Source organism: Carettochelys insculpta, chromosome 22, assembly GCF_033958435.1.
Source record: "Carettochelys insculpta isolate YL-2023 chromosome 22, ASM3395843v1, whole genome shotgun sequence".
NCBI lineage: Eukaryota > Metazoa > Chordata > Testudines > Carettochelyidae > Carettochelys > Carettochelys insculpta.
This window is the reverse complement of record NC_134158.1, coordinates 3570963-3597500: the sequence shown is the minus strand read 5'-3', so window position 1 is coordinate 3597500 and position 26538 is coordinate 3570963. Positions and strand designations below refer to the sequence as shown.

Here is a 26538-nt window from a genome sequence, read left to right as displayed (position 1 = left end):
TTCTTCAGCTGCATCACCTGAACACTCACAGAATCATAGAACACTAGAACTGGAAGGGACCTCGAGAGGTCAAGTCCAGTCCCCTGCCCTCATGGCACAACCAAGCACCATCTAGACCATCCCCAATAGGTGTCTGTCTCACCTGCTCTTAAATATCTACCATGATGGAGATTCCACCATCTCCCCAGGCAATTTAGTCCAGTCTTTAACCACCCTGACTGTTGGGAAGCTTTTCCTAATGTCCAGCCTAAACCTCCCTTGCTGCAGTTTAAGCCCTTGCTCCTTGTCCTATCCTCAGAGGCCAAGGGAACAATTTTTCTCCCTCCTCCTTGTAACCCTGTTCTGGGTACTTGTAAACCACTATCATGTCCCCTCTGAGTCTGCTAAACTAAACAAGCCTAGTCCTTTCAGTCTTCCCACATAGCTCATGTTCTCTGGACCTTTCATCATCCCTGTTGCTCTTCTCTGGACTTTCTCCAATTTCTTCACATCTTTCCAGAAATGTGGTGCCCAGAACTGGACACAATACCCCAGCGGAGGCCTGATCAGTGCAGAGTAGAGCAAAAGCATGATGTCTGGTGTCTTGCTCACAACACTGGCTAATCCCCACCCACGACAACCCTTGGATGGTAAGATGGATAGAAAGCTGGCTAGAAGGTCAGGCCCAGTGGGTATTGATCAATGGCTCGATGTTGGGATGGCAGTTGGTTTCTAGTAGAGTGCCCCAAGGTTCGGTTCTGGGTCCTGTTCTGTTCAACATATTTATCAATGACCTGGAGGAGGGGGTTGGATTGCACCCTCAGCAAGTTTGTGAATGAAACTAAGCGAGGGGGAGAGGTAGATACGCTGGAGGGTAGGGATAGAATCAGAGTGACTTAGACAAATTGGAAGACTGGGCTGCAAGAAATCTGATGAGATTCAATAAGGACAAGTGTAGAGTCCTGCACTTGGGCCGAAAGAATCCCCAGCACTGTTACAGGCTGGGGTCTGACTGGCTCGGTAGTCATTCTGCAGAAAAGGACCTGGGAGTTGTAGTGGACGAGAAGCTGGACATGAGTCAACAGTGTGCCGCTGTAAACAAGAAAGCTAATAGTGTATTAGGTTGCGTCAAGAGGAGCATTGCCAGTAGATCCAGAGAAGTGATTATTCCTCTTTATTGGGCTTTGGTGAGGCCGCATCTGGAGTAAGGTGTCCAGTTCTGGGTCCCCAGTTATAGGAAGGATGTGGACACACTGGAGAGGGTCCAGCAGAGGTCAACCAGAAGAACTGGGGGGCTGGAGCATATGACCTATTAAGAAAGGTTGAGGGAATTGGAACTGTTTAGTCTGCAGAAGAGAAGACTGAGGGGGGACTTGATAACAGCCTTCAACTTACTAAAGGGAGGTTGCAAAGAGGCTGGAGAGAGGCTGTTCACAGTGGTCACGGATGGCAGAACATGGAACAATGGTCTCAAGTTGCGGTTGGGAAGGTCCAGGTTTAACATCAGGAAAAACTTTTTCATTAGAAGGGTGGTGAAGCATTGGCATGGTCTGCCCAGGGAAGTAGTGGAGTCTCCATCCCTGGAGGTGTTTAAGTCTCGGCTCCACAAAGCCCTGGCTGGGCTGATCTGATGGGTTTGGTCCTGCCTAGGGCAGGGGGCTGGACTTGATGGCTTTTTTAGGTCTCTTCCAGCTCTATTCTATAATTCTACAATTAGCTTGAAAACAGTTTCCTCTACACTTCACTCCGTGTACTACATGGAAGTGACAAAGGAGAAAGACCTGTGTATACTGGTTGGTCATGTTGGCAGCTGCCCTCCCATATCACATGTCACACATATCATGTGCCTGGGCAAAAGGCTGTTGCCATCCTAGATGCATTAGGCAAGGTGTCTCCAGTAGCAACAGGAAGTCTTACTACCATTACACAAAACAAAGGGAGAACTCCTCTGGAACAGGGTGTGAAATTCTGGTCTCCCATGTTCAAGGAAGATGAATTGAAACTGAACCAGGTGCAGAGAAGGGCTGCTCAGGTGATCTGAGGCATGGAAAACATACTTGATGAGAGAGACTCACAGAGCCTGCCTCATTTAGCCTAACCCCAAGAAGTCTGAGGGGGTACAGCTGCTCTCTATCAATACATATGAGGCACAAACATAGACCAGGCATAATTTGATAGCAGTCTTTAAGTTCCTGAAGGGGGGCTCTAAAGAGGAAGGAGAGAGTCTGTTCTCAATAATGACAGATGGCAGAACATGGAGCAATGGTCTGAAGTCACGATGGGGAAGGCTGAGGTTGGGTATTGGGAAAAGCTCTTTCCCCAGGAGGCTGGAGAAGCACTGGAATGCGTTGCCTAGAAAGGTGGTGGATTCTCCATCCCCAGAGGTTTTAAGTCCCAGCTTGACAAAGCCCTGGCTGGGATGATTTAGTTGGTGCTGGTCCTGCTTTGGACAGGGGGCTGGACCAGATGACCTCCTGAGGGTCACTTTCAGCCCTAGGATTCTATGATAAACACCAGGGAGGGAGAGGGTTAAAGTTAAGCGCCTTGGTGAACACATGAAAAAATGCATAGAAACTGGCCCTCAACAAGTTTAGGGTTGACATTAGGCAAAGGTTTCCAAACAGCAGGGAAGCACAGCAGAGAAGTCCTGGCCCAGCCCTACAGGGAGCCGTGGGGACACAAATCCTAAGCAGCTTAGCAGCTGGGTTGGATAAATTAATGGAGGGGATGGTTTCATGCCATTGCAGGCAATCCCCCACTGCTACCAGCAAGCATCTCCCATGGCACGTGTAGGAACAACAGTGGCTAAGCCCCCCCCCACCCCCCGCCACTTCCTTTGCTAGAAAACACTGTTCCTCTGCACTTCACTCCCCGCACCACCTGGAAGTGACAAAGGACAAAGACCCATGTATACTGGTTGGTCATGTTGGCAGCTGCCCTCCTGTATCACGTCAAGTCACCATATCATGTGCCTGGGGAGAATTCACGACAGAGAATTCTGTCCCAGGTCTGTGGCTGGTGGGTCTTGTCCACACGCTCAGGCTCTCACACATCATCATATTTACAGTCAAGCAGGAGCTGCCACTGAGGTCAGACTTGCAGAGAGTTGGGGCAGGGGTCCCTAACAGAGTTAAAATGGTGTGAATGGTGGATGTCCTGTAACTGGACTTCTTTAAACCACAACATGAGGACAGCACTAACTCAGGTTGAGGGTCTATTACAAGGCCAGTGGGAGGTTCTGGGGCCTGGGCTACGCAGATCAGCTGAGATGACCCTCGTGGTCCCTTCAGCTGTTGAGGTTTGAATCTTAGTCTCCCAACTTTTGATCACTCTGATTTCCACCCAAACTGCGTAAGGAAAGAACCTTTGGGACCCCAGCCCCCAAAAGAAACAGCTCCAAGCTCCAGTGGGTGGTGCGGAGATCAATCTTGGGTGTGAGACAGGGAGCGTAGGTCAAGTATCTTCCAAGGATAGAGAAATTGCTCAGTGCAGGGCTGGGAAACCTCCAGGGCAGATCTCGCTCCATGTTTAATTTCATCCAACCGGTGGCAATTCTCCATAGCAGGGGCCGGAAGCCCTGAGGCTTGGGTGTCCCCTGGGCTGGAGCCGTCACTACTGGTGGGACTCACAGTGCTCAGAGAAGATCAGCACTCTGCGTGTAGGCACCGCCTCGGCAGCACACAGCAGCCAGGAACTGCAGCCAATGGGAGCAGCACCTGCAGGCAAGGGCAGCATGTGGAGTCCCCTCCCCCACAGTTGGTACTGGCACAGGCCAGCAGCGGCCACCACCAGCAACAACCCAGGGCCAGGGCAGGTGAGGAGCCAGTGTTACTTCCCGTGCACAACAGGCAAGTGTCCTGCACCCCACTGCTCAGCCTCCTCCTGCACCCCAGGCCCCCTCAGACCTAGTCCCAGCCTACAGCCTGCACCTCCAGGTGGAGCCCTCACCCCTTCCCACACACTCCCCCACCCCAGCCTGGAGCTCCCTTGTGCACCTTGAGCCCCTCATTTTTGGCCTCAGCCTCTGCCACTGGGGTGTAGGTGGCCCACAAATGATTTTTTTCTGGGGAATCAGAGCCCCCCCTCCCCTAGGAAGAAGGTTGCCTGCTGGGTTAGTGGAAGAGGACTGCTGAGTTTCTAGGAAGTTGGGGTCTTCCTCTCCCTGTCCCACATGGCTAGCAGGAGGCAGAGGGGGAGCCATGAGAAGGAACTTTTGGGGGGCTCTCTACTTCAAGCAGAGCACAAGATTCACAGAGCAAACCAGAGGCACCTGCAGCTGCCCCCGGAACCCCGCAAGAGGCAGCTGGATGCTCAGGGAACTGGGGAACGGGGCATTGGCTCCAGCCAAGAGAGGGAACTTAGAGAGCCTCTTCCCATGGCGTCTCTCGTGGTCCACCAAGCGGGTGCTGCTGTTGAAGCTTTTCTCGCATTCGTCACACTGGAAGGGCCTCTTCCCCGTGTGGATCCTCTGGTGGACAATCAGGTGTGAGGTCTGGCTGAAGCTTTTCCCGCATATGGAGCATTTGTAGGGCCTCTCACCCGTGTGGATGCGCTGGTGCCTGGTGAGGTGTGAATTGCAGCTGAAGGTTTTCCCACAGTACCTGCATATTTTTTGGGTCTCTCCAGGCTGCCGGACCACAGTTAGGTTGACATCCCTGGAACTAACTTCATAGGGAGTGGGTTTAACCTGTCCCTGGCCCAAGTCCTTTTTCTTCTGCCACTTTGATCCAGCCTCACTCCCATGAGCATCTTTCTGTGCAGGAGCATCACCTAGGAATCTTCCCAGCAGCATCCAGGGCAACTCCATGGACTCAGAAAATTTCTGCTCAACATTACCTTCCTTGTTCTCACTCACCATCCAGTCACCTGCCGGGACAGGAAGAGAATCCAAACATGAGTCATTTACTATGCTTGGGGGGAAGGTGAAACAAGCCTAAATAGCTATCAGAGACATTGAAGTACTAGAATTTACTGCCCCCTGCAACCAAAACAAAATATCCCTTCCCTAGAGGAGATGGAAAAATGGGACCAGTTCCATGTCCCATCAGACTGTTTAGCCAGAAGGGAGCTACCACCAGGACAGGTGGGAAGCCTTGAGAGATGTCTGTCGTAAGAATGGCCACACTGGTACAGACCGCTGGTCCATCAAGCCCAGTATCCCGTCTTCCAATGGTGGCCAATAGCAGATGCCCCACAGGGAGTCAAAAGCAGCAGCCATCTGATGGACAGACTGAATGGCAGGAAGAGAAAAGAGAACTGGGGGAGTTCCCAGGGGCTCCCAGCCCAGCGGACACTTTACAACTCAAATCCTCATCTCTGTGGGCACCTTTGAAGAACCCCTTCTCCTCACTGTCCTGGAGACCCAGGGTCCATGGCTCATCCCCTTGTTCCAGCTGAGAGATTGCGCCAGGTTTGGAAATCAGAAAGCCTGCACTGGGGAAACAGGGTGAATCGTCAATTTTGGGGTAACAGATATTGATACACTACCCCATACAAACCTGTGAAGTCCTCTGGATGCCTCTCTGAGTGCTCAATGCCTTCCAGAGTTTCTCTCTACTACTTCCTGGCCTCAGCAATCTTATGTGCTAGGCAACAAACCAGGGGCCTGGCAGGGTATTGCCAACCAGTGGTGGCAGAAGAATTTCAGAGGTGTGGGGTTCCATCAGAGGACGCCCTGCCAGCTGCCCTCCCTTGAAACAACGAGGCTCCAGTGTAGGCATCACACTGCCTGGAGTCACGGCTCTAGCTCTCAGGGAGAGGAGTCTCTCTTAGGGAGGCAGGTGCCAGACCATCTCTGCTAGGATCACGTCTTTGAGACAGACATGCATCTAGAGGGTCACAAAAGGCTGAGAAGGCATCTCTGTGTCCCAGAGAGAGGAGACTCCAGCCACAGGGGAAAGACAGCCTGTCTCCATTTCTCATAAACAGAGGTGGGCTCGGGCACTGAGAGGGAGAGTCTTAGGGAAGTCAGGACCAAGGAGCATCAGCTAATGGGATTCAGCACCATAAAGAAGAGAAGGGAGTGGAACCACAGGAGGATTAGAGGCCAGAGAAAGCACAGTCAGGGAATTCAGACACCCAGTGAGTGAAGAGGCCATGTCAGGCCATTCTGGAGAAAGTTGGGGTATTATTTTACACCAGTGTTTCTCAAACTAATATAAAGTACCCATGTTTCAAAAAAAAAAGTATAGGTACTCCCAGACTTCTCTCACATACCCCTAAAGGTACACATTCCACTGGCTGAAAAATATGGCTGCATCTGACCAAATGGGTCTTTGCCCACGAAAGCTTATGCTCCAATATACCAGTTAGTCTATAAGGTGCTACAGGACTTAGTTTTTGTGGATACAAACTAACATGGTTACTCCTCTGATAAAGGTCCTAAGGTAATCTGAGGGCTTGGAACAAGTGCCACTCAACCTTTCCAGATGACTGTACCCTTTGCAGTAGTCAGATTTGTTTTGCATCCCATCAAGTTACACGTCACGTAAAAACTACTTACAAAAACATGCACAAATATTACAGAAGACTACTACTGAAAACTTGCTGACTTTCTACTGCCTTATTGTCTACTAAGTGAAGTGGAACAGAAACATTGCATGCACATTTCAGTGTAAGGCATATGATGCAGTAGAAACAAGCCACTGTCTAAACTTTTAGATTGCAGTGACTTTACTAATGTTTTTTTATTTAACCTGCTGTAAAACTAGGCAGATCTCTAGATGAGTTGATGTACCCCCTGGAAGGCCTAGGTGTACCCCCAATGGTACACGTGCCCCTGGTTGAGAAGCAATAATTTAGAGGCTATCACTGAGAAGCAGACTATTAAGGCCTTGCAGAAGCAAAACCAGAGTTAGGGTTACATCAGAATTTTCTGTTTTATAGGGTCCATGTGTCTAACTCACGGTAACAACTTTTTTTCTAGTCACACGTTAGGGACTTTGCACAATTAATGTGTAGAACAAGCTGCACTGTGTATTTTCCTGTTGAGGGGGTCAAGTGAAGCAAATTCAGGACCAGAAGAGCCCTCCCCCCTGACCCACACCTTTGCTGCCCAAGTCACTAGTGCTCTGGTTGTCACGACAATAGCTGCCATTAATAATGGCATTATTGATGATGACCACAACCACATTACAAAGAAGTGTCCCCAAAGGTGCTGGAATGAAAACACACGGACCCTAGGAGAGTTCCTGCCCTGCTGTCTTGGAAAGAAACAGTAACTCATCCAAAGTAGAATTGCCTGTTACTCTCCTCCACAAACAAGCTACATGGAAACAAGATATAAAATCATGGCCCTCTTACACGTACACGGTTCACATCAACGGCCCTTAATCTATCTGCTGTTGTGGATAGCATGTGGCTGTGGCTGTTTTGTGGGCCACACAATACATAGGCTATTCATGGCCCAGTGCTAGGCACCAACTGGGCCACAGGTTGAGATCCAGCAGTCTGCATGCTCCTTACACACTGGGGGTTAAGGATTTGAGTGGTTACCTCTCATCTTCCTAAGAGCTCAGATTTCTACAGAGTTCTGTTTGTCTGACAAGTCCTTTAGAAGTTGCAGTAAAAATATTAAGTTATTTTGGGCCATGTTTACCAACACACTGAAAGTAACTAAGAAATATGGCACTCCCAAGATAGTGGAAATATGATGCACTAAAAATAAAGGTACAAATTATTTTAATTGGACATAGATTTCGCCAAACTTAATTTTTAAAATACAGTTTCCAAAGGGTAACACTGCTGCTCTTAAAACACCTATTTTCAATTTGGATTTTCACTGTTGTCACAAACTGGGTCGGTAACAGATGAAGGAAGGTAAATATTGAGACTTGAAAAGTTTCACATTCATAAACTTAAAATCATGCATCAAAATATGTAAATATAAATTAAAACAAGTTCCCCAAGAAGCATTTCTTAATTTGCCTCCTTCCAATTGGTTTTTGTCAGTTTGTGTGTACCGTGAAGACATCTGTTAGCTTTTACTGCTATTTGCAACCCTTCTAAGCCTAGAATCGTAATAGGAACAATCTCCAGGAAAAGCATTCAAAAGACAGACTTAGTTAATGATGGTTGTTCTCATCAATACACTAAAGCATGAAAATTAGGAAATAAAAAATTAAGGATAAAAGAATCCAAAAGTTGCGAAGTCAAGCACTCAAGTCCAGCACCAACAAGAATGCGCAGTGCTCATGGAACCTTAATTTGCCCTTCTTGTGCACACATATTAGGATAGTCTTTAGCTACATGATGCTATTTAACTTATTTACCGTGGACTCCTGGGTTTTTTTTTGTTTGTTTTTGGTGCATAGGCCAGATCTGCTCTGGGAATGCACCTCCGTTTTGTGGGGAGGGAGCGTAGCCTGCAGGAGCCCTGCCTCATTCGCTGCGGAAGCTGGAAGGTTTGACATGAATGAAACAGGGCACCGTAGGAAGAGACTGGACAGTTTTGCAGTTAGAATGATCAAATGGCCCCCTTCCAAGAAGGAGAAATTGCATCCCTGCCTCTGCCATTTACTCTGTGTTGCTGGGTGACTCATTTCCCAATCTCTTCCCTGGTAGTCCATCAACTTTTGCATGTCACAGGCTGTACCATAATGTACTTGCACCAGGAGACTGCATCCAGCGGTTTGCAAGAACATTGCTCCTGCACACGCTAACGACAGGGATCTACTGTTTGCAAAGTCAAACACAAATTTACTACGGGACGCTTTGATACACTTTGGGGATCGGGACCATAAAGTTTGACTTAAAGCAAAATGACTTATAATGAGGAATTCCCCTCCCCCATAAGAAATAATGTAAATAGAGGGGGACAGGGCTGTAAGAGCATGAATTTTGCCTATGTAACTATATAAACCCTAATGTACCACTCAGTCACCGTACCAGACATTTAATGCAGTTTAAGAAACATTTAAAGAAATGATCTGAACCCCAATACCTTTTTATACCATTTTCATCCAATGTCGTGTAGGAGACAGAAAGTTGCACAAGATGCTGGGAGGGTAATGCTAATTGCCTGTTTTCTAAACGATGTGACAACTCAAGTGCAAGAAATTTTTACAACATGTTCCTCAGTGGCGTGAGTGCGAAACAACCTATACTGAGAACTGACTGTACTTCCACATCATTTAGTTAATGGCTAGGAGCAGCCATAACTAATGTGATGCCAAGTTGTACTGTGCTAGCTTTCAGAAGACCCCTTTGCCAGAGGTGCTGTGTGGGCCAAGCCTGCTGGCCCAAGGTAGAGAATGCAAAGCCCAGGCAGAAAGTGAGTCCCTCAGGAGGGGCTGGCTGAATGAGATCAAGGTAGATAAGCTCATGCAGGGAAACAGGAGGCAAGTGAACAAGGCCAGGCCAGGGCTGCAGGGAAGAGAGGTAATGCACCCTGGGATGGGAGGGCAGGCAGCTGTAGCTGATCGCTGTACCATGAGGACAGGTGGCTGAACCCTGCTCACTTTGCACAACTGGGGCCACTTGTTAGCGCCCTTTAGGGTGTAAGAGAAGCGGGGTTGGCTCCTGGGGAGACAGAACAATTGGTGGTGGGAAAGGAGGGAGTGGATCATCTCAGATGCCAGACTCCAGCTCTGCTGCGAATGGTTTGGGATTCACAGCTTGGCTATGCAGCCACCAAGCTTAAGAGGGACTTTTTCCCATGATACCAGGACAGGAGAAGGCATTAGCAATACCACTAATGGCTGAGGTGTGGAACAACTTTAGAGAAATTAATCTCCAGGCAGAGATGAAGAACCTGAGCAGAAGCCAGCCTGGGAGCTTCAGAGAACTCCCTGCCCCACCCCACAGCTCCAAAACATTGGACACCCCAGAGAACAGGAATCCTTACCCAGCGAAGTCACGTTCTCATAGTTCTCCTGCATAACATCCTTGTAGAGGGCTCTCTGATGGGGGTCCAGCAGAGCCCACTCCTCCTCCGTGAAATACACGGCCACCTCCTCAAAGGGCACCGGCATCTGGATCAACAGGAGTCCCCGGCTTAAAATCTGCAGTCACGACCCATTGTTCCCTCTGATCTCTTCCATCCACATGCAGAATAAATTTACATGCCATGCACCAAGGCATGGGCACCACTTGTAGAAACAGAGCCTAGCTGCCAGCACTCTGCTCACCAGCTGGGTGGTATTTCAGTCTCTCCTGAGCAGTTGCCCAAGGGCACAGCTTGCAGGTAACACTAGTCTTAACAACCCCTGACTCCATCTCCTGCAGGGCTGGAAGAAAGATCCCTCCACCCCAAAGAGCAGGAGACTATCCAGGCAGCGAGGGGAAATTTTAATGGAGTTAAAGCACTCAGCACAGAGGACAGGACTTTCCTGGCCTTTCTGGTCCTGGGGGCTCAGAGGTTTCAGCATTTCCTGCCAATAGGCAATTTTAGCCCATGTGCTGCTTAGAGCTTTGCCTGTAGCAGCAGAACAAAACCTCACCCATTCCAGAGTCGTTCTACAGGGCCTGGGAGCAGCTAAGAAACTTGCTTGAATTTCTAGCTGTTCTTGTTACTCCATTCAGCATGTCAGAGACACCTCTCTAGTGGCTGGTGCACAAGAAGGTAATAGCCTGCTACTGCCACTAGTTAGCCCAGGAAAAGATAACCAACTATGTCTGCCCCCAGAAAACAGCACTACTTCATAGCCCAAAGGGTAGAGACCTGCCCTGTGGGGCTGGGTTTTACCAGCCCCACCTACATGCCAGCAAGAGGTGACTCTGAGAAAAGAGGAGCTAAAACTCTTGCTAGAGGCGCACTCAAGCCAGGGCTGCATATGCTGGATTTTCCAACACGGCTGTCACAGCACAGCTGTGACCTTCCCTCCTCCAGGGACAGGTTGCAGAGAGCCAGTGGTAGAAGTTTCTACAGCTCTCCAGCAGCTTTTGAAAGTGCACTCTCCCCAGTCAGCCTAGGAGAGAAGAGTGATTCCTCTCCAGCAGTCACACTGCCATCTCTGCTGGCCAGGTCCAGGATGCTCTGCAGAGCTCTGTGGGCCCAAGTGAAACTGAGCAGAAACTCAGGCTGATCCTGCCTGCTGTGAGCAGTAGCAGAGGCTACCAGGCATTATTCACTAAGATCAGGTGCAACCAGAAGCTCACGGGCAGGGGTTAGGGTTAGAAATCCCCACATAGACTGGGCCACACCTTATTGCTCTGCAGCTAGACAGAAGCTGGAGATGGAGATGGAGTGCCCAGTGAGGGGCAACCTAGGCTAGCCAGCAGCCTCCCTCGTCTCCCCAGGCTGCCAGACTGTGGTACAGTAATCAGGAGGTCTCCTGGGCTGGGATACTTTGCTAGCTGTGCTGGCATACCTAGATGTTTGGGTGAGCCGACTGAGCAGTAGCTGTGCTTTGATCAGATGCAGAGGGAGCGCACGGCTCCCAGCTAACGCTGTGTGCAATCAGCACTCACCTCACTCCACCTGCCCTGGCATTGAGTGTGTGTCACTGTTGTAATACCCGTAGGAAGAACCTACACGAAGGAAACCCAGAAAAATCTCGCAACCCTGCGCATGGGCAGCACTAACCAAAGTTTCTCGTGGGCCACGCACAGAACCCCTAGGGGCCATAGGTGGCCCGTCACCGATACAAGCCCAGTCCCTGGACAGCGAACCCCACGAGCTCTTCCGCTGACCAGTCACCTCCAGGTTGGGGCAAGTAGGAATCAGACATTCTCAGGGCTCGGGACCTGTTTGCCACTCCCCAGAGACAAAGACGCTCCCCCTGGATATGAAGAAGGGCCAGCAGAATGGTCACACTCTGACCCTCTTCCCACCCCCGTGTATCGCCTGCCCCCCCGCCAGCCCTTCCCAGCAAGCCCCCACCTCAATGGGCTGCGCAGAAGCCATTTCCCTTCCAGGTCTGCAGACAGGGGGATGTTCTGGTCTGGAGCTGCTGCCTGTCAGAGTGAGAAGACGAAGCTCAGAAAGGAGCTTTGCTCCATGTCACACCCCAAGCCCCTGCCCTGACTCATCGCCTGAGTGCTGGGGGAAGGGTCACGTCCCTGCCCCCGCCCAGGGCCAAGCCACCAGGCACTTTTCACACACACGCCCTGCGGGTCTGAGGCCAAACCCTGGCCAGGAGCAGGACCCCAGCAGCCGCTCTGGGCTCCCCCTGCCCCAGGGCAGCGTGTCCCCCAGAGTGCAGGGGCCGGGGGGCAGGACCCACTGCTCCTCTGCCCGCTTTCTGCCCACACAGTCACTGCCGGGGGGAAAGGGAAGGGGCCCGGGGGGGGGTCAGGACCCACTGCTCCTCTCCCCACCCCTTCTCCCCACACAGTCACTGCCGGGGGGTGTCACAGAGTCTCTGCCCTGCCCGGCCCGGCACCCTGCACCCCCAGGATCCCCCCCCTCCACCTGCGGGCGGCGGATCGGGGCCGGGGCAGAGTCCGATCCGGCCGGGTGCGGAGCTCTGCAGCGCTCGGCCCCGGCTCGCAGCGGCTCTGACCCAGGAAGTTGACTCGAGCCAGGCGGGTCCCTCGCAGGCAGCCCTCGGCAGGGCCCTCTGCTGGTAGCAAGCGGCGAGAGCGCGGGACCGCAGCCCCCCCCCCCCCCCTCCCCCCCGCCCCAGCTGAACCCCCTTCTTCCTCCTCCTGCCCCGGCTGAACCCCCTTCTCCCGCACCCCGGCTGAACCCCCCTTCTCCCGCACCGCGCACCCCGGCTGAACCCCCCTTCTTCCTCCTCCTGCCCCGGCTGACCCCCCTTCTCCCTCCCCCTGCACCCCGGCTGAACCCCCTTCTCCCTCCTCCTGCCCCGGCTGACCCCCCTTCTCCCTCCCCCTGCACCCCGTCTGAACCCCCTTCTCCCTCCTCCTGCCCCGGCTGAACCCCCTTCTCCCCCCCCGGCTGACCCCCCCTTCTCCCTCCCCCCGCACCCCGGCTGAACCCCCCTTCTTCCTCCTCCTGCCCCGGATGACCTCCCTTCTCCCTCCCCCCGCACCCCGGCTGAACCCCCCTTCTTCCTCCTCCTGCCCCGGCTGACCCCCCTTCTCCCTCCCCCTGCACCCCGTCTGAACCCCCTTCTCCCTCCTCCTGCCCCGGCTGAACCCCCTTCTCCCCCCCCCGGCTGACCCCCCCTTCTCCCTCCCCCCGCAACCCGGATGAACCCCCCTTCTTCCTCCTCCTGCCCCGGCTGAACCCCCTTCTCCCTCCCCCCGCACCCCGTCTGAAGCCCCCTTCTCCCTCCTCCCGCACCCTGGCTGAACCCCCCTTCTCCCTCCTCCTGCCCCGGCTGAACCCCCCTTCTCCCTCCTGTTTTCAGCCAACTACCTAGCTGGTCAAAACTGCTTCAAATTTACGCAATTTGGTGAGAAGCATTATATAAAACTTGTGATTTTAAAAAATAGAAGAGTAAATATTCCCCAACTTTTCTTGGCTTTTTATTAGTCACTTTTTCTTAAAGTTACACAAGTCAAATGTCATTTTCCTATATAGATTTTTTTTTTGGGGGGGTGAATGCTCGCCGAGAAATCCCTGCAGTAATCAAAATAGCTTGTATCACCTCCCCACTCTCCTACCACAGGGGACCAAATCTACTCATGCATTCTTCACACAATGCACAGTTAACTTGCGGAACGACTTGCCAGGGGACTGTTGCAAAGGCCAAGACCAGAACAGTTTTTGAAAGAGCTAGGTAAATTCATGCAGAACGCGTCCATGGATGGCTATTAGCCAGGCTGGGCAGGGAGGGTGCCCCTAGCCTCTGTTTACCAGGAATGGGCAACAGGCAATGGTCACTTGATGATTCCCTGTTCTGTTTACCCCTCTGGGGCAGCTGGCATTGGCCATTGTCAGAAGGCAGGACACTGTGATAGATGGACCTTTGGTCTGACCCCGTGTGGATGTTCTTATGTTCTTTGTTCCTCACCACTGCACCTGCCCCTTCCCTATGGGGTCCGCTCAGAGCTCCATCAGGAAGAGAGTGTGTCAGGGAGGGAGGTGGTGGTGGATGGCAGCTTTTCCTGTAAGCTGAGTGCTTGGGCAGCCACCTAGGAGAGGTTCAGGTGTCACCCAGCTGATGAGCAGAGCACCCCCAGGCAGCAGCCTGTGTTTCTCTGAATGGTGCACATCCGCACATGCTTTGATGCACATAACATTTATTCGGCCCATGGATGGAAAAAATGACGGGAACGCTGGTGGAGGGGTGTGTTTATGGGCTGGGTTTACTGACGTGGTGCTCCTCTCATGTGCACATCTTTAATTGCTGGACGAGCTCGCCCTGACGCTTGGGGCAGACTGTCAGTGGCGAAGCATTGGCACCTCCTCGGTGGAGGCCAGGGCTGAAGAACGGCCGCAGAGCCCCGTAGAAGGCGCCACTGTAGGAGTACAGATGGGTCCTACCCGACACGTTGTAAAATGAGATCTCGCCTGCCTTGTAGTCTAGGAAGATCCCCACCCGGCTGGGCTGCACGCTCACAGTGAGGAGGGCTGGGCGGGAGTTCAGAGCCTTGTATTTATCTCCATTCCTCAGCCAAACTCTCCAGAATCCATTGCTAGGAGACAATATAACCTGCCCCTTCCTGCCCACAGACTCTCTGCACACCCCCACGTCCCACTCCACCTTGTCCCCCACCTCCACCTCCCAGTAACTTTTCCCTCCTGTGAACCTCCTGGAGCCCAGCACCATGACATAAGGATCAAATCGCTGTGGGTTGTTGGGAAGCTCCAGCCGCATATCTCCATGTGCCACACTTCTCCTGTCCTCAGACAGGATGAGGTTGGGATGAGCTGTGTCTGGTTCAAGTGTCATATCCACTGGGGGGGGAAAGAGAAAGAAAACATGAGAGACTTGTGGGCTGTTTCTACGCATGCCCCTTCCTCCGACACGGGCATGGTAATGAGCAGCCCAGAAGATGCTAATGAGGCACAGACATAAATTTCCTACACCTCATTAGCATATGGCCATATGATTTGGAGTCCAGGAGTTACAGGTGTGGATGTGCGGCCCATGGGGATCTTGCAGAGGAAGCTGTATGTGTAGAAATGGCCATGGAGATTAAAGGGAAATTAAGCTGCACCTCTGTTAATATTTCAGCCACACAGAGCAGGGAATGGACGGTGAAGACAAACCTGTGGCTCTTCAACACACACATGAAGTGTTCACTTTTGTACAGATGTGAGACCTGGCATGCTAAAAAGTCTTCAAAACACAAGTTACAGTCATTTGTAAACAGACGCCTGAGTTAAATCCTGCATCCAATGGCAAGACTCAGTCACAAATGAGCAGCTTTGGAACACAGCAGGACAAGAGACACTGGATGTTCAAATCAAGAGAAGAAAGTGGGGGTGGCTGAGCCACACTCTCACAAAACTGTCACCCAGCATCATCCGTCAAGCTCTCCCGTGGAGCCCCCGAGGGAAATGCAGAAGAGGAAGACCTCAGACAAGGTGGAGAAGATCTACTGAGATTGAAGGGCAACAACTGAGCTACTCCTGGAGCCAGCGAGAAGTTTTGTCCAGAGACAGAGTGAAGAGGAAGAGGCTGGTAGATGGCCTATGCTCCACCCAGAGTACAAGGGTTTAAATCACATGGCATAGGGGATCAGGTCCTTTAGGAGAACTGTCTTAACATACCAAGCCCAACAAATTTCAGTTCTCAACATGCTGCCAATCTTGGCTCCAATGTTGACTGGCTGGGATGATTTTGTTGGGGTTGATCCTGCTTTAGATATGGGGTTAGACTCAATGACCTTCTGAGGTCTCTTCCAGCCCTAGGATTCTGTGATCCCAGAAGGTGTTCCAAAGAGAGAGCTGACAACTTTGGAACATGGGGTTTAAGCACCAGGAGGAAGTATGGCATTGTGGGATAAGCAGCCCAACATTAGCTGGATGTTTCCGGGCAAAATGCTTGGCAGTGAAACAGGCAATGTCACTCCCTAGATCACTGCCATTAGGTCTCAGAGTTGACACCCCACTGAGATGCATAGGAGCAATTCCCTACTCCCAGAGCTATTGATGCAGGTTGTCTGCGGATTCAGGTAAAAATCACTGCCTCAGTTTATCCTATGAGTGCATGTCTAATATTTCCTTCCTAATCATTTTCAAATGGAAAGCAATGGTCTGGGGAACAGTGCTTACGTGAGACTTGAATTACATAGCAAATTCCACGGTACCAGGATGATGGACCATCTGGGAATTTGACTTTAGGAACAGTCTTCACTTACCTGTGAACTTCCTTAGAAGGTCAATGATATCAATGCTAGGAATGTTGTATATGTTCTCCAGTTCAGCAAACACAGCTTCAGGTTCCTGCACTTGGATATTTTCACTCCTAAGAAGAACATGGCCCAAGTTATCCCCTGCAGGCACAGGAGAAACATTTACAGCCAAATTTCTAACAGGAGTCAGTTCAGAAAAAAGTACCTGGTCAATGTGTCTTTCACATCCTGAAAAGAGAAATTGAAAAGGGGAGTTCACATTTGGTAGAGACAGTAGGAAACCAGTATTCATTGATTTTTTTATTCTATTCCCATCACAAAACAAATCAGTCATTGAACTGTAAAACTCAGTGTTAACTTTGCATTTTTATGGCTCTTCTGAGCATCCATAAATATGAAGGTGCAGAAATGCATTTTTAAAGGTCCCCAATAACCTTAACTCTGCCCCTGCAGGGACATGGGCCTCCCAACTTCCTGTCTTTGTTCCTATGCTGAAAATGTGTTACTTCTGGGTAAGTGGTTAAGACCAATTGGGAGTTAGACACCTAAATGCCCTTGAGGATCTGGACCCAAGAGCTTTGAGATACTCTAAACGGTGCATGGGCGGAGAATAGAAAGCACGCATCAGATTTACATGTATGAGTGGTGTGTGAACCACCTTTTGGAAAGAACAGCTCCTTGGTCCTACCCCTTCCTCGCAAGCCCATCCCCACCAGCTGCCAGAGCCTTGAGCCCCCCCAAACCCTACCCTGACAGCCTAAGCTGGCTGCGCTGACCGCCATGCTGGTCTGAATTAACACATCCTGGGCTGCCAGCTGGCCTGAAAACCACCCTAACCCCTGGGCCACTGGCCAATGCAAGCTTTGGCCCAGCCACTGGGCCATCAGCTACCTGAGCACTGCCCTGGCCCCCGGGCTGCTGGCTAGCCAAGGCTGCCTAGGGCTTCAGCTCAGGGCTTCCCAGGCCCAGGCTGACAGCTTGAGCCCTGAGCTCCAGGCTGCTGCATGGTAGTGAGTCCCTGCAAGCTTCAGGAAACAGGGAGAGCGACAATAGGATCTTGGAGTGGAGCTACATCCTGGGATAGGGAAGGCTTAGCTTCCCCTGGCCTACTGTGCCCACCCCCTCTGTTTGTATGGCAGGATGCCCATCACCCTTGTGTCTGATCACCTCATAAATATTCATGAGCTAGCCCTTCAGCTGGTGAAAGTCAGAGGAGCCCCATTACCTCAGCAAACCCCAATCCTCACGGGCTGAGGATGCCACCCAATGACTGTACTCCCACAACCACCAGTAGAGTTAGGTTGGTTTTATTTATTTATTTATTATTTATTTATTATTTAATTTATTAGCCGGTGAGCTTTCGTGAGGTGGTCTGAAGAAGTGGGTCTGTCCCACAAAAGCTCACCACCTAATAAATTATTTTGTTAAATTGCTACTGGACTGCTTTTTTGTTATGATTTAGGGCAGTGTTTCTTCAGCTCTGTTCTGCGGAACACTGGTGTTCTGTGATAAACTCACAGGTGTGCTGCGAATGTTTGGAAGTTTTACAATAAAAGAACATTTGGCGATGAGAACTGCCATGGAACATACTGAAACCTAATTTTATTTCTGCCTCTCGTGAGCATGGTAGTAGTCTGGCAACACACCCAGGCTGACTAACATTGTGCTTGCCTCCCCTCTCATCTTCTCCTAACTGTACAGTCACTTAGCAACTAGCAATGACGTGTGGCACATGCGCTATGCCAGCGTGGCAGCTATGCTGTCAGTCAGCTGCTTGATGTCCACCAACAGGCGTGTGTGGCTTGTGATGGCTTATCTTGGCTCTTTATGTCTCTTTGGTCTGACACTTTTTGGGTAGCACACATTGATGGTCTGTATCTCCTGCTATTAAAACCCAATGCAGTGTGACTTTGTGGTTGCTATGATACCTGACTAAATTACAATACATTTGGTTTTTGCTGTATATGTTGTGGGTTTGGTTTGGTTTTTGTTTTTCGGTCTGACAATTATTTTTTGAAGAAAATTTGCATAGGCATTCCCGGTGCTTTTTCTGTGCTGGTACTTGCTGCGGGATTGGCTGGTCGGGGGCTGGGGGAGCCATCCGAGCACCAGCTCCTTTTTTTTTTTTTTGACAAAAAGAAGCACTGGGTGTTCCACATAAAAACTATTGTTTGGTGTTCTGTGGTCTGAAAGGCTGCGTCTGAATTACAGGGATTTGTCGACAGAAGTTAATGTTGGAAGCTAGCTTCCGACAAAACTTCTCCCAGAGCAGATCGCAGCCAAGCTGACAAGCGGATAGAAAGAGCAATCTGCTCTGTCAACAGAGAGCAGCTGGGTTGCCCAGCTGCTCTATCGACAAAATGGCCAAGCGGAAGCACAGCACACAGGGCTCCCGGTGTCCCAGAAGCCCTGTGTGTTGACAGAGGGGCCCCCCAGAACATCCAGGCCAACTTTCTGTCAACAGATCTCTGTCCACAGAGGCATTATTCATCGTGGGGAGTGGGGTAAGGCTGTTGACTAAAGTGCTGCATTCTGTTGACTTACTGCTGACAGAACACCTTGGGAATCTGGATGCTCTGAGGGTTTTGTCAGCAAAACGGACTTTTTGTCAACCAAACTCTCCAGTGTAGACATAGCCAAAAAGTTTCAGTACCACTGATTTAGGTAACAATAAAAGGGTAAATCACCTAAAATTACTTTGTCAGCTTGGCCGCGATCTGCTCTGGGAGAAGTTTTGTCGGAAGCTAGTTTCCAACTTTAACGTCTGTCGACTAATCCCTGTAATTCAGACTCAGCCTTTGAGACCACAGAACACCAAACAATAGTTTTTATGTGGAACGCCCAGTGCTTTTTTCTGTAAAAAAAAAAAAAGAGGAGCTGGCACTCAGATGGTGACAGCTGTTTCTCCCGTGGCCATTAGACCAGTTTCAGTGGTGTGGGTTACACTTTAGTTCAGCTTCGGTTCAAAAGTGGGGGAGGGCAGTTTCCCACCTTAAGCAATTTGGCAGCAGGTTGATGGCACCTCTCCTCCACCTCCTTAATCAGCTGCCTCAGAGAGGCATGTTGCTCGGAGAGTGTCTTTATATTCCCATGCAGCTTCTTCAGGGTGTCCTTCTCCTCCTTCCGCAGCTTCCGCAGCAGCTGCTCCTCTTCCTTGGCCAGGTATTCGTGCATCTTCTCAAATTCGCTCTCCAGGCGCATCCTCTGATAGTGCGTTTTCTCCTGTGTTAACGGCAAAAAATAGCTGAGAAATATCAGCTGGTTTGGGAGGGGGCGGGACAAGAGAGGTAGGGCAGCCCAGTGACTAGTCCTGGGTTCTATTTGTTCTGCCATTGAGACGCTGTGCACCTTCAACCCCATTGATTCAGAGCACGCTAGAACTGGAAGGGGCCTTGAGAGGTCATCGCGTCCAGTCCCCTGACTTCATGGCAGGACCAAGCACGGTCTAGACCATCCCTGATAGATGTCTATCTAACCTGCTCTTAAATGGAGATACCACGTCTGCCTCTGTTTCCTCTCCCACCTTCGGTGTCTCCCAACTATGCCAAGTATTAGTTCTTTGTGCAGGTGCTGCATCTTTTACAGCATGTGGAGGGTGTCCACCACAATATTTTGTAGAACTTTGAGGTCAGTGGAGTTAAAATACTGTATCAGAACAAGGGGTTATTCAGCAACTTACAGTAGTAGGTTTCTAAGTGCTTTAAAGGGAGGTCGGTAGCTTTGCCACCAGTTTACAGATGGGGAAACTGAGGCACAGGGCAAGGAGGTGATACATCAGTGTCCCTCAGCAAGCCAGCAGCAGAACCAGGAACAGGAACCAGCTTTCCAAAACCTCAGGTCAGTGCTCTAGCACAGGGGTTCTCAAATTTCATTGCACCGACCCTCTTCTGACCACAAAAGTTACTACACAACCAATCCCCACTGCCCCAACTGGGGGGACCAAAGCCTGAGCTCCATCATTCTGATAGGGGCAAGCCCAGGGGCTTCAGCCCCAGCCAGGGGGCCTGTAACCAAACTCCCTGGGGCCCCAGGTGCTGAAGCCCTGGAAAATGGGGCTCTGGTTTTGGCTTTGGTCCCTGGAAGTCTAAACTGGCCTTCGTGACCCCCATCAAAATAGGGTTGCAACTCACACTGAGGTCCCAAAGCACTGTTTGAGAACCCCTGCTCAAGTCACTAGGCAAGAGTAGGCAGTAATTTTCACAGAGGGGGCCACTCCCTAAATTTTGGTACTGGTCGCAGGCCGTCTCTGGTCCCCTGGAAGGGATGGGGCCTTGGGCAGAATGGCAGGGCTGGGGGCACAGTGAGCAGCAGAATCCTAAGAGCAGCTCAACTGCAGATGGAAGAAGGCGCAGCTGAACACATGCTGCTGGCTGTAAGTAATACAGTCTGCTCATCAGCTGGGTGGGCTGGATTCAGCCCCGGGGCTGATTTTGTCCAGCTCTGCACTAGACCTTACAGGGACCCCGAATCTGGCTGGGTCTCCTGGAATGCTGACCAGCATTGTTACCTAAAGTCTTTCTGTGGTGCAGTAATCAAGGTCAGGATGTTGGATCCAGCAGTGGATGCATGCCATGCTTCTCTTTTTGCCCTGGGATGCAGGACACACACTAAAGCCCCGTAGATTGTGTATTAATTATTAATTATTATCATTATTATTATTATTATTGGAGTGTGGTAAGCAAGACACAAGAAGTAATTATTCCACTCTACTCTGCACTGATTAGGCCTCACCTGGAGTCTTGTGTCCAGTTCTGGGCACCACATTTCAGGAAAGATTTGGAGAAGGTCCAGAGAAGAGCAACATGAATGCTGAAAGGTCTAGCGAACATGAGCTCTGAGGGAAGGCTGACAGAACCGGGCTTGTGTAGTTTAGAAAAGAGAAGGCTGAGAGGGGACAGGACAGCAGTTCTCAAGTACCTCAAAGAGGAGGAGGGAGAAAAATTACTCTGAGGACAGGACAAGGAGCAATGGGCTTAAACTGCAGCAAGGGAGGTTTAGGTTGGACATTGGAAAAACTTCCTGCCTGTCAGGGTGGTGAAACACTGGAATAAGTTACATAGGGAGGTTGTAGAATCTCCATCACTGGAGATATTGAAGGGCAGGTTAGACAGACACCAGTCGGGGATGGTCTAGATGGTGCTTAGTCCTGATGTGAGTACAGGGGGCTGGACTCGATGAACTCTCCAGGTCCCTTCCAGTTCTAGTGTTCTGTGATTTGACTTGTCACAGTCCATGGGACGGGATTTCAAAGTGCTCCATGTTTGACCCGCTCCCCACGTAACAGAGATCAGGGATTTCCTCTCTTTACATGACCCTGGAGTTACTCGGTTCCCTTGACATGCTCCATTCCACAGACAGCCACCTCCGGGCACACAGCAACACCTGCCGGACACGTCCCTCCTTACGACTGACAGACAGGTTTGCAGCTGCTGGTATTTATACCTTTAAAATCAACATCGGAGTGTGGCATGTGATGCGATCACTGGGCCTGGGGGTTGGGAAGAAGCCATTTCTAACCCACGGAGCAGCCTGGCTCTGGGGCAGCCTTCCAGTAAGAGCAGGAGACTAACAGCCTCACTGGTTTGCAGACACAGCTTAATGGGTGCTGCTGGGGCAGCTTAGTGTATCAAAGGGCTGGGCCCAAGTGACCCTGGAGGTACCTGCTGGCCCTGTGTCCCTCTCAGGCACTGAGCTGGGCCACAGGACAGCTGGGTCCTATTCCCTCCTCTGTTGAGTGACCCTGGGAAAACCACTGTGCCTTTGCTTCTACTCCTACCCCGCGTTCCCGTTGAGCTCAGCACTTGGGCAGCCATCCAGGAGAGATGCTGGTGCTGCCCAGCTGATTAGCAAGTGCCCACAGACAGCAGCCTGTGTTTCTACAGGCGGTGCACATCACAAAATGTATTCTGCCCATGGATGGAAAAAGTGAGAGGGAACATTTCTCCTACCCTATGTCTATCTAGATTTTAAACTCTTCAAGGCAGGAGCTCTCTCTTACCAGAGCAGCATAGAAATGTGGAGCTGAAGGACCCTCAAGAGGTCCGTCTGGTGAGTACCCAGGGGCTATGGAGCGGCTATCATGCTTGTGGCATCATGGTACAGCTCAGGATATGAAAAAGTAACACAGGTTGAACCTCTCTAATCCTGATCTCTCTCGTCCAGCAAACTCCGTGATCCGACATGATTTTAGTTAGTCAGATGACCTCCTACAAAGGGGGTGGCTGAGTCTCCCATATTCCCATAAAGTTTATTTGCAGCCACCAGTCCTGGCTCTCGGTGTCCTGTGCTGTTATTTAGCTGTAATTTACCCCTAAATGTCTTCTAAGAGCCCATCAAGCAGTGGAAGTGTTGGTAACATGCCAGACAACAATGACCTCCTGTGGTCCGGCAAATTTTCTCATCCAGCACTGGTTAGGTCCCCAGGATGCCAGACAAGAGAGGTTCAACCGGTATCAGCATCTTGCCATAGCCATGGGGAGGGAAGAGAACCCCATAGAAGGTGCTGCTGGGGAGCAATGACATGCAATGGCCATACGATGGCAGCAGATACTGGGGAATGAGAGCATGCTGCCTTTGTGGGACTCTGCCCTTTGCATCTGCTCACAACCCCAGGGCTGCAGTTGAGGGGAGAGAGTGATTCCCAGAAGGGCTGGGGGCCAATGTTCCTGCTGATCTTGTCCATCCATGTGCGGAATAAGTTTGTTCTGTGCACCGAGGCATGTGCACATGTGCACCTAACATAGAAACACACGCTGCCAGCTGTGGGCGCTCTGCTAATCAGCTGGGCAGCACCTGAATCTCTCCTGAGCAGCTGCTCAAGTGCACAGCTTACAGGGAACCCTGCTGGGGACTGAGCCAACTGGGAGCCAGAGATGATAAACCCCACCAAAAATCCGGCCATAACACCTGCTCCCTTGCACAGCTATTCCCAAAGGGACATGGCCGCCTTCTTGCAGACATCTGCCAGAACCCCCTGCCATCTCGCAGCGGCAGCAGGCACGCGTGATTTGAATGGTTAAAACCTTCCACTCAGCCGCCTTCTTCCCCTCCTGGTATTCCAGCACCCAAGCCTCCAGGGACTGCTGTTTGAGCATCTCCACCACCGTCTGCAGCTTCCCCTGGCAAGAAAAGCACAGCTGGTGAGCTCCCCTTCAGCCGCAGACTCACCCCGTGCACAATGCAGTTTTAAACCAATGGCAGTCAAGGGCAGCACAAGGAAGTAAGCAGTATGATCTGCTCTCCCTGACTATTTCAGGGGCCCTAACAGCAGGGTTCCCTACCACCTGAACACTGGGTGGCCGCCCAAGAGAGATTCAGGTGCCGCCCAGCTAGTTAGCAGAGCCCCGCCACAGCCGGCAGCATGTTTCTACTGGGTGGTGCACATCCATGCATGCCTTGGTACACAGAATAAAATTTATTCCACCAAGACATGGAAAAATGTAACACTGCCTACAGGGCATTGTGATGCAGGCGTCCAGAGACTGGGGCACTGGTGATCGTGTGAGCTGCAGCTAACCTCAGATATTTGCAATAATTTGGGGGCCAAACTTGCAAAAGTCAAAAGCCCTGCATCAGAACAAGGGGAGCACAAGAGTTTTGCAGACACACAAAACAACACAACTGACAGCCTTCCCCTAAGCCTTTGCACAGAGGAATTCTTGGGTGAATTAATAGCTTTATGCAAATTCATTCGTAAGTGCACGCTCACAGCCAACATCGCCTTCCTTTGCAGCGTGGGGGCGTGGATGGCAGGCAGGGTTCCGCGAATGTCTTCCATCTGGATGGAATAAATTTTATTCTGTGCACCAAGGCAGGTGCGGACCTGCACCAGCAGTAGAAACACAGGCTGCCGGCTGTGGGCTCTCAGCTAATCAGCTGGGCAGTGCCTGACTCTGTCCCTGGCAGCCGCCCAAACGCTCAGCTTACAGGAAATGCTGATGTGTGTCACAATCAATTCCTAGCCCTTGCAGGGCCTTGCAGTGCCACACCTCGGTTCCTTAGTTTCCTTGCAGTTGGACTCAATGATGCCCATTCAGTCACATCATGACAAATCCACCCCAAAGCAGAACCCCTGTTCTGGTCACCACTTGTGTCCCCCCTCAACCCCATGGTGCCAGACTTCCCTTGGTCAGGGTGTCTCCTCTCTTCCACTCACCCACGTGGTGCGCATGCAAGAGCTGCACGGAGTAAAGTTCTCAGCTCTCCCGGCAACGTGGCCCGCACCTCCGTGTAAGCACGGTTAGCCTGGTCAAATGGCAGTAGCATAGCCGCCAGCCCCTCTGCACGCTAAGCCCTCCACTGGCAGCGTGTCTTTTGACAGGTGGTGCACATCCACACAGGCCTCAGTGCACACAGCAAAATGTATTCTGTACATGGAGAGAGGGACCCTGCCCACGCCCACTCAGCCAGAGAAATGCTCCAGACCGCTCTGCTGCTTTCAGGTGCTTAAAAGTGACTCTGCCTCTCTCCTTCCTCTCCCACACTTTGAACAAGTGCAAAAGTCATGGGGTGGCAGTGGGGGAGATGCACCCCCTGCAGCCCTCCCCCCCAAATGGCCCCGGGGCTGCAATACCTGGGGCTCATTTTGGCAGATGGGTTTAGTGAATGGGTGTTGGGAGCTGGGTGGTGGCCTGTGATACACAGGCAGAAGGGTGGACAGTCATCCTGGGCCAAGGTGGGATGGGGACCTGGCTCTGTCACCCAGAAGGGGCGGGGCCTAGGGCAGTCAGCTGCACAGAGTGGCAGAGCTGCATCGCCCCAGAGTTTCAAAGGGGCCCAGGACTACTGCCCCCTTGACTGCCCCATTGGTGCACCTGTACCCAGGCAGTCAGAGTAGACAGTGGTGACCCCTTTGGCTGGGATCTCTGTGCTCACGCAGAGTCCAGGCACACAACAGAGTAACGCGAGATAGGAGGAGGCCGCAGGCCTGGTGGGAGCCCAGCTGGCAGAGGCGGGTAGAGCACAGGGGCAGACGTGTCGGTCAGAAGGTTGCTCCCGCATGGAGCAGGGCAGTGCCCTACCTTGTACTCCTGGGCAGCCTCCTCCAGGGGCACCACGGTGTGGGTGCGGTGAGCCCCAGACGCCCTGCAGCTCTGGCAGATGGGGCTTTCTTCCTCTGTGCAGAACAGCTCCAGAGCAGCCTGGTGTTCCTCGCACTCCAGCACTGGCTCAGGCTCTCCACCCACTTCCAGGCTGGCTTTCTCAGCTTCATCCCCCTCCTCGCTGGCCGGCCCATGGGGCTTGTGCTCTGCCTGCAGGCTGGCCTGGTGGCACAGGGGGCAGGAGGTGGCTGGGCCCGACGCTCTCTTGAAGGGAGTGGCACAGAAGCGGCAGAACTTGTGCTCACACCCTTTAAAGGTCACCGGCAGCTTGAATGGGCCCTGGCAGCTGGAACAAACAGGCCCCGGACAGCGGCGCAGGCCTGGCTTCATGGCAGCCCATGGGGAGCAGAACGGAGTTAGCTTTCGCTTTCCTGCCTGGGAATGCAGGCTGGGGGTGGGGCGCCAGGCGCTGGCTGTAAAACCCATCCCTGCCCAATGTCGCTGCCCCAGTGTCTTTGACAGCCTGTTCTGGCATCCAGCCAGGCCAGGCTCAACGTCTAACCCCGATGTAATTAGTGAGTGCCACGGCGCAGCCGGAGTCTGCCAGGCAGGGAACAGACAGACCGAGGACTCCATGGGCAAAGGGGTACTCGGGTGGGGATGGACAGCAGTAGGTGACCATGTGTGAAATACAGGGTACCCGTTAAAATTGCTTGGAATTAAGCCAGTTCAGTGGCAATCCATGAGAGCTATGTGGTACAAGCATTCACCCATTTAAATTATGCACTGCATCAATACACTAAAAATAGAATCATAAAACAATAGAGCTGGAAGAGACCTAAAAAAGCCATCGAGTCCAGCCCCCTGCCCTAGGCAGGACCAAACTCATCAGATCAGCCCAGCCAGGGCTCTGTCAAGGTGAGACTTAAACACCTCCAGAGATGGAGACTCCACTACTCCCCTGGGTAGAACATTTCAGTGCTTCACCACCCTCTTAGTGAAAAAGTTTTTCCTGATGTTCAACCTGGACCTTCCCAACCGCAACTTGAGATCATTGTTCCGTGTTCGGCCATCTGTGATCACTGTGAACAGCCTTTCTCCAGATTCTTTGCGGCCTCTCTTCAGTAAGTTGAAGGCTGTTATCAAGTCCCCCCTCAGTCTTCTCTTCTGCAGACTAAACAGTCCCAATTCCTTCAACCTTTCTTAATAGGTCATATGCTCCAGCCTCCTAATTATTTTGGTTGCCCTCCACTGGACCCTCTCCAGGGTGTCCACATCCTTCCTATAATTGGGGGCCCAGAATTGGACACAGTACTCCAGATGCGGCTTCACCAAAGCCGAATAAAGAGGAATAATCATTTCTCTG

At 51.6% G+C, this 26538-nt stretch overlaps 2 protein-coding genes across 2 annotated transcripts in view; both read right to left on the bottom strand.

Annotated features, from left to right (window-relative positions):
• LOC142024784 (uncharacterized) overlaps positions 1-12468 on the bottom strand; it is a 50816-nt gene extending 38348 nt beyond the window's left edge. The window contains 3 exon segments of the mRNA XM_075017004.1: positions 9824-9950; positions 11801-11874; positions 12423-12468. Coding sequence (XP_074873105.1) covers positions 9824-9950; positions 11801-11824 — 151 coding nt within the window. The 5' untranslated portion in view covers positions 11825-11874; positions 12423-12468.
• Positions 12469-13345: 877 nt separating this feature from the next.
• Positions 13346-26004, bottom strand: LOC142024809 (E3 ubiquitin-protein ligase TRIM39-like). The gene is made up of 6 exons (XM_075017055.1): positions 25152-26004; positions 23154-23249; positions 19123-19353; positions 16337-16359; positions 16138-16244; positions 13346-14728 (listed from the first exon to the last, which is right to left on the bottom strand). Exons 1-6 carry the CDS (start codon positions 25806-25808, stop codon positions 14157-14159), a joined length of 1686 nt encoding a protein of 561 aa, XP_074873156.1. The 5' UTR covers positions 25809-26004; the 3' UTR covers positions 13346-14156.
• Between the last annotated feature and the right edge of the window lie 534 nt (positions 26005-26538).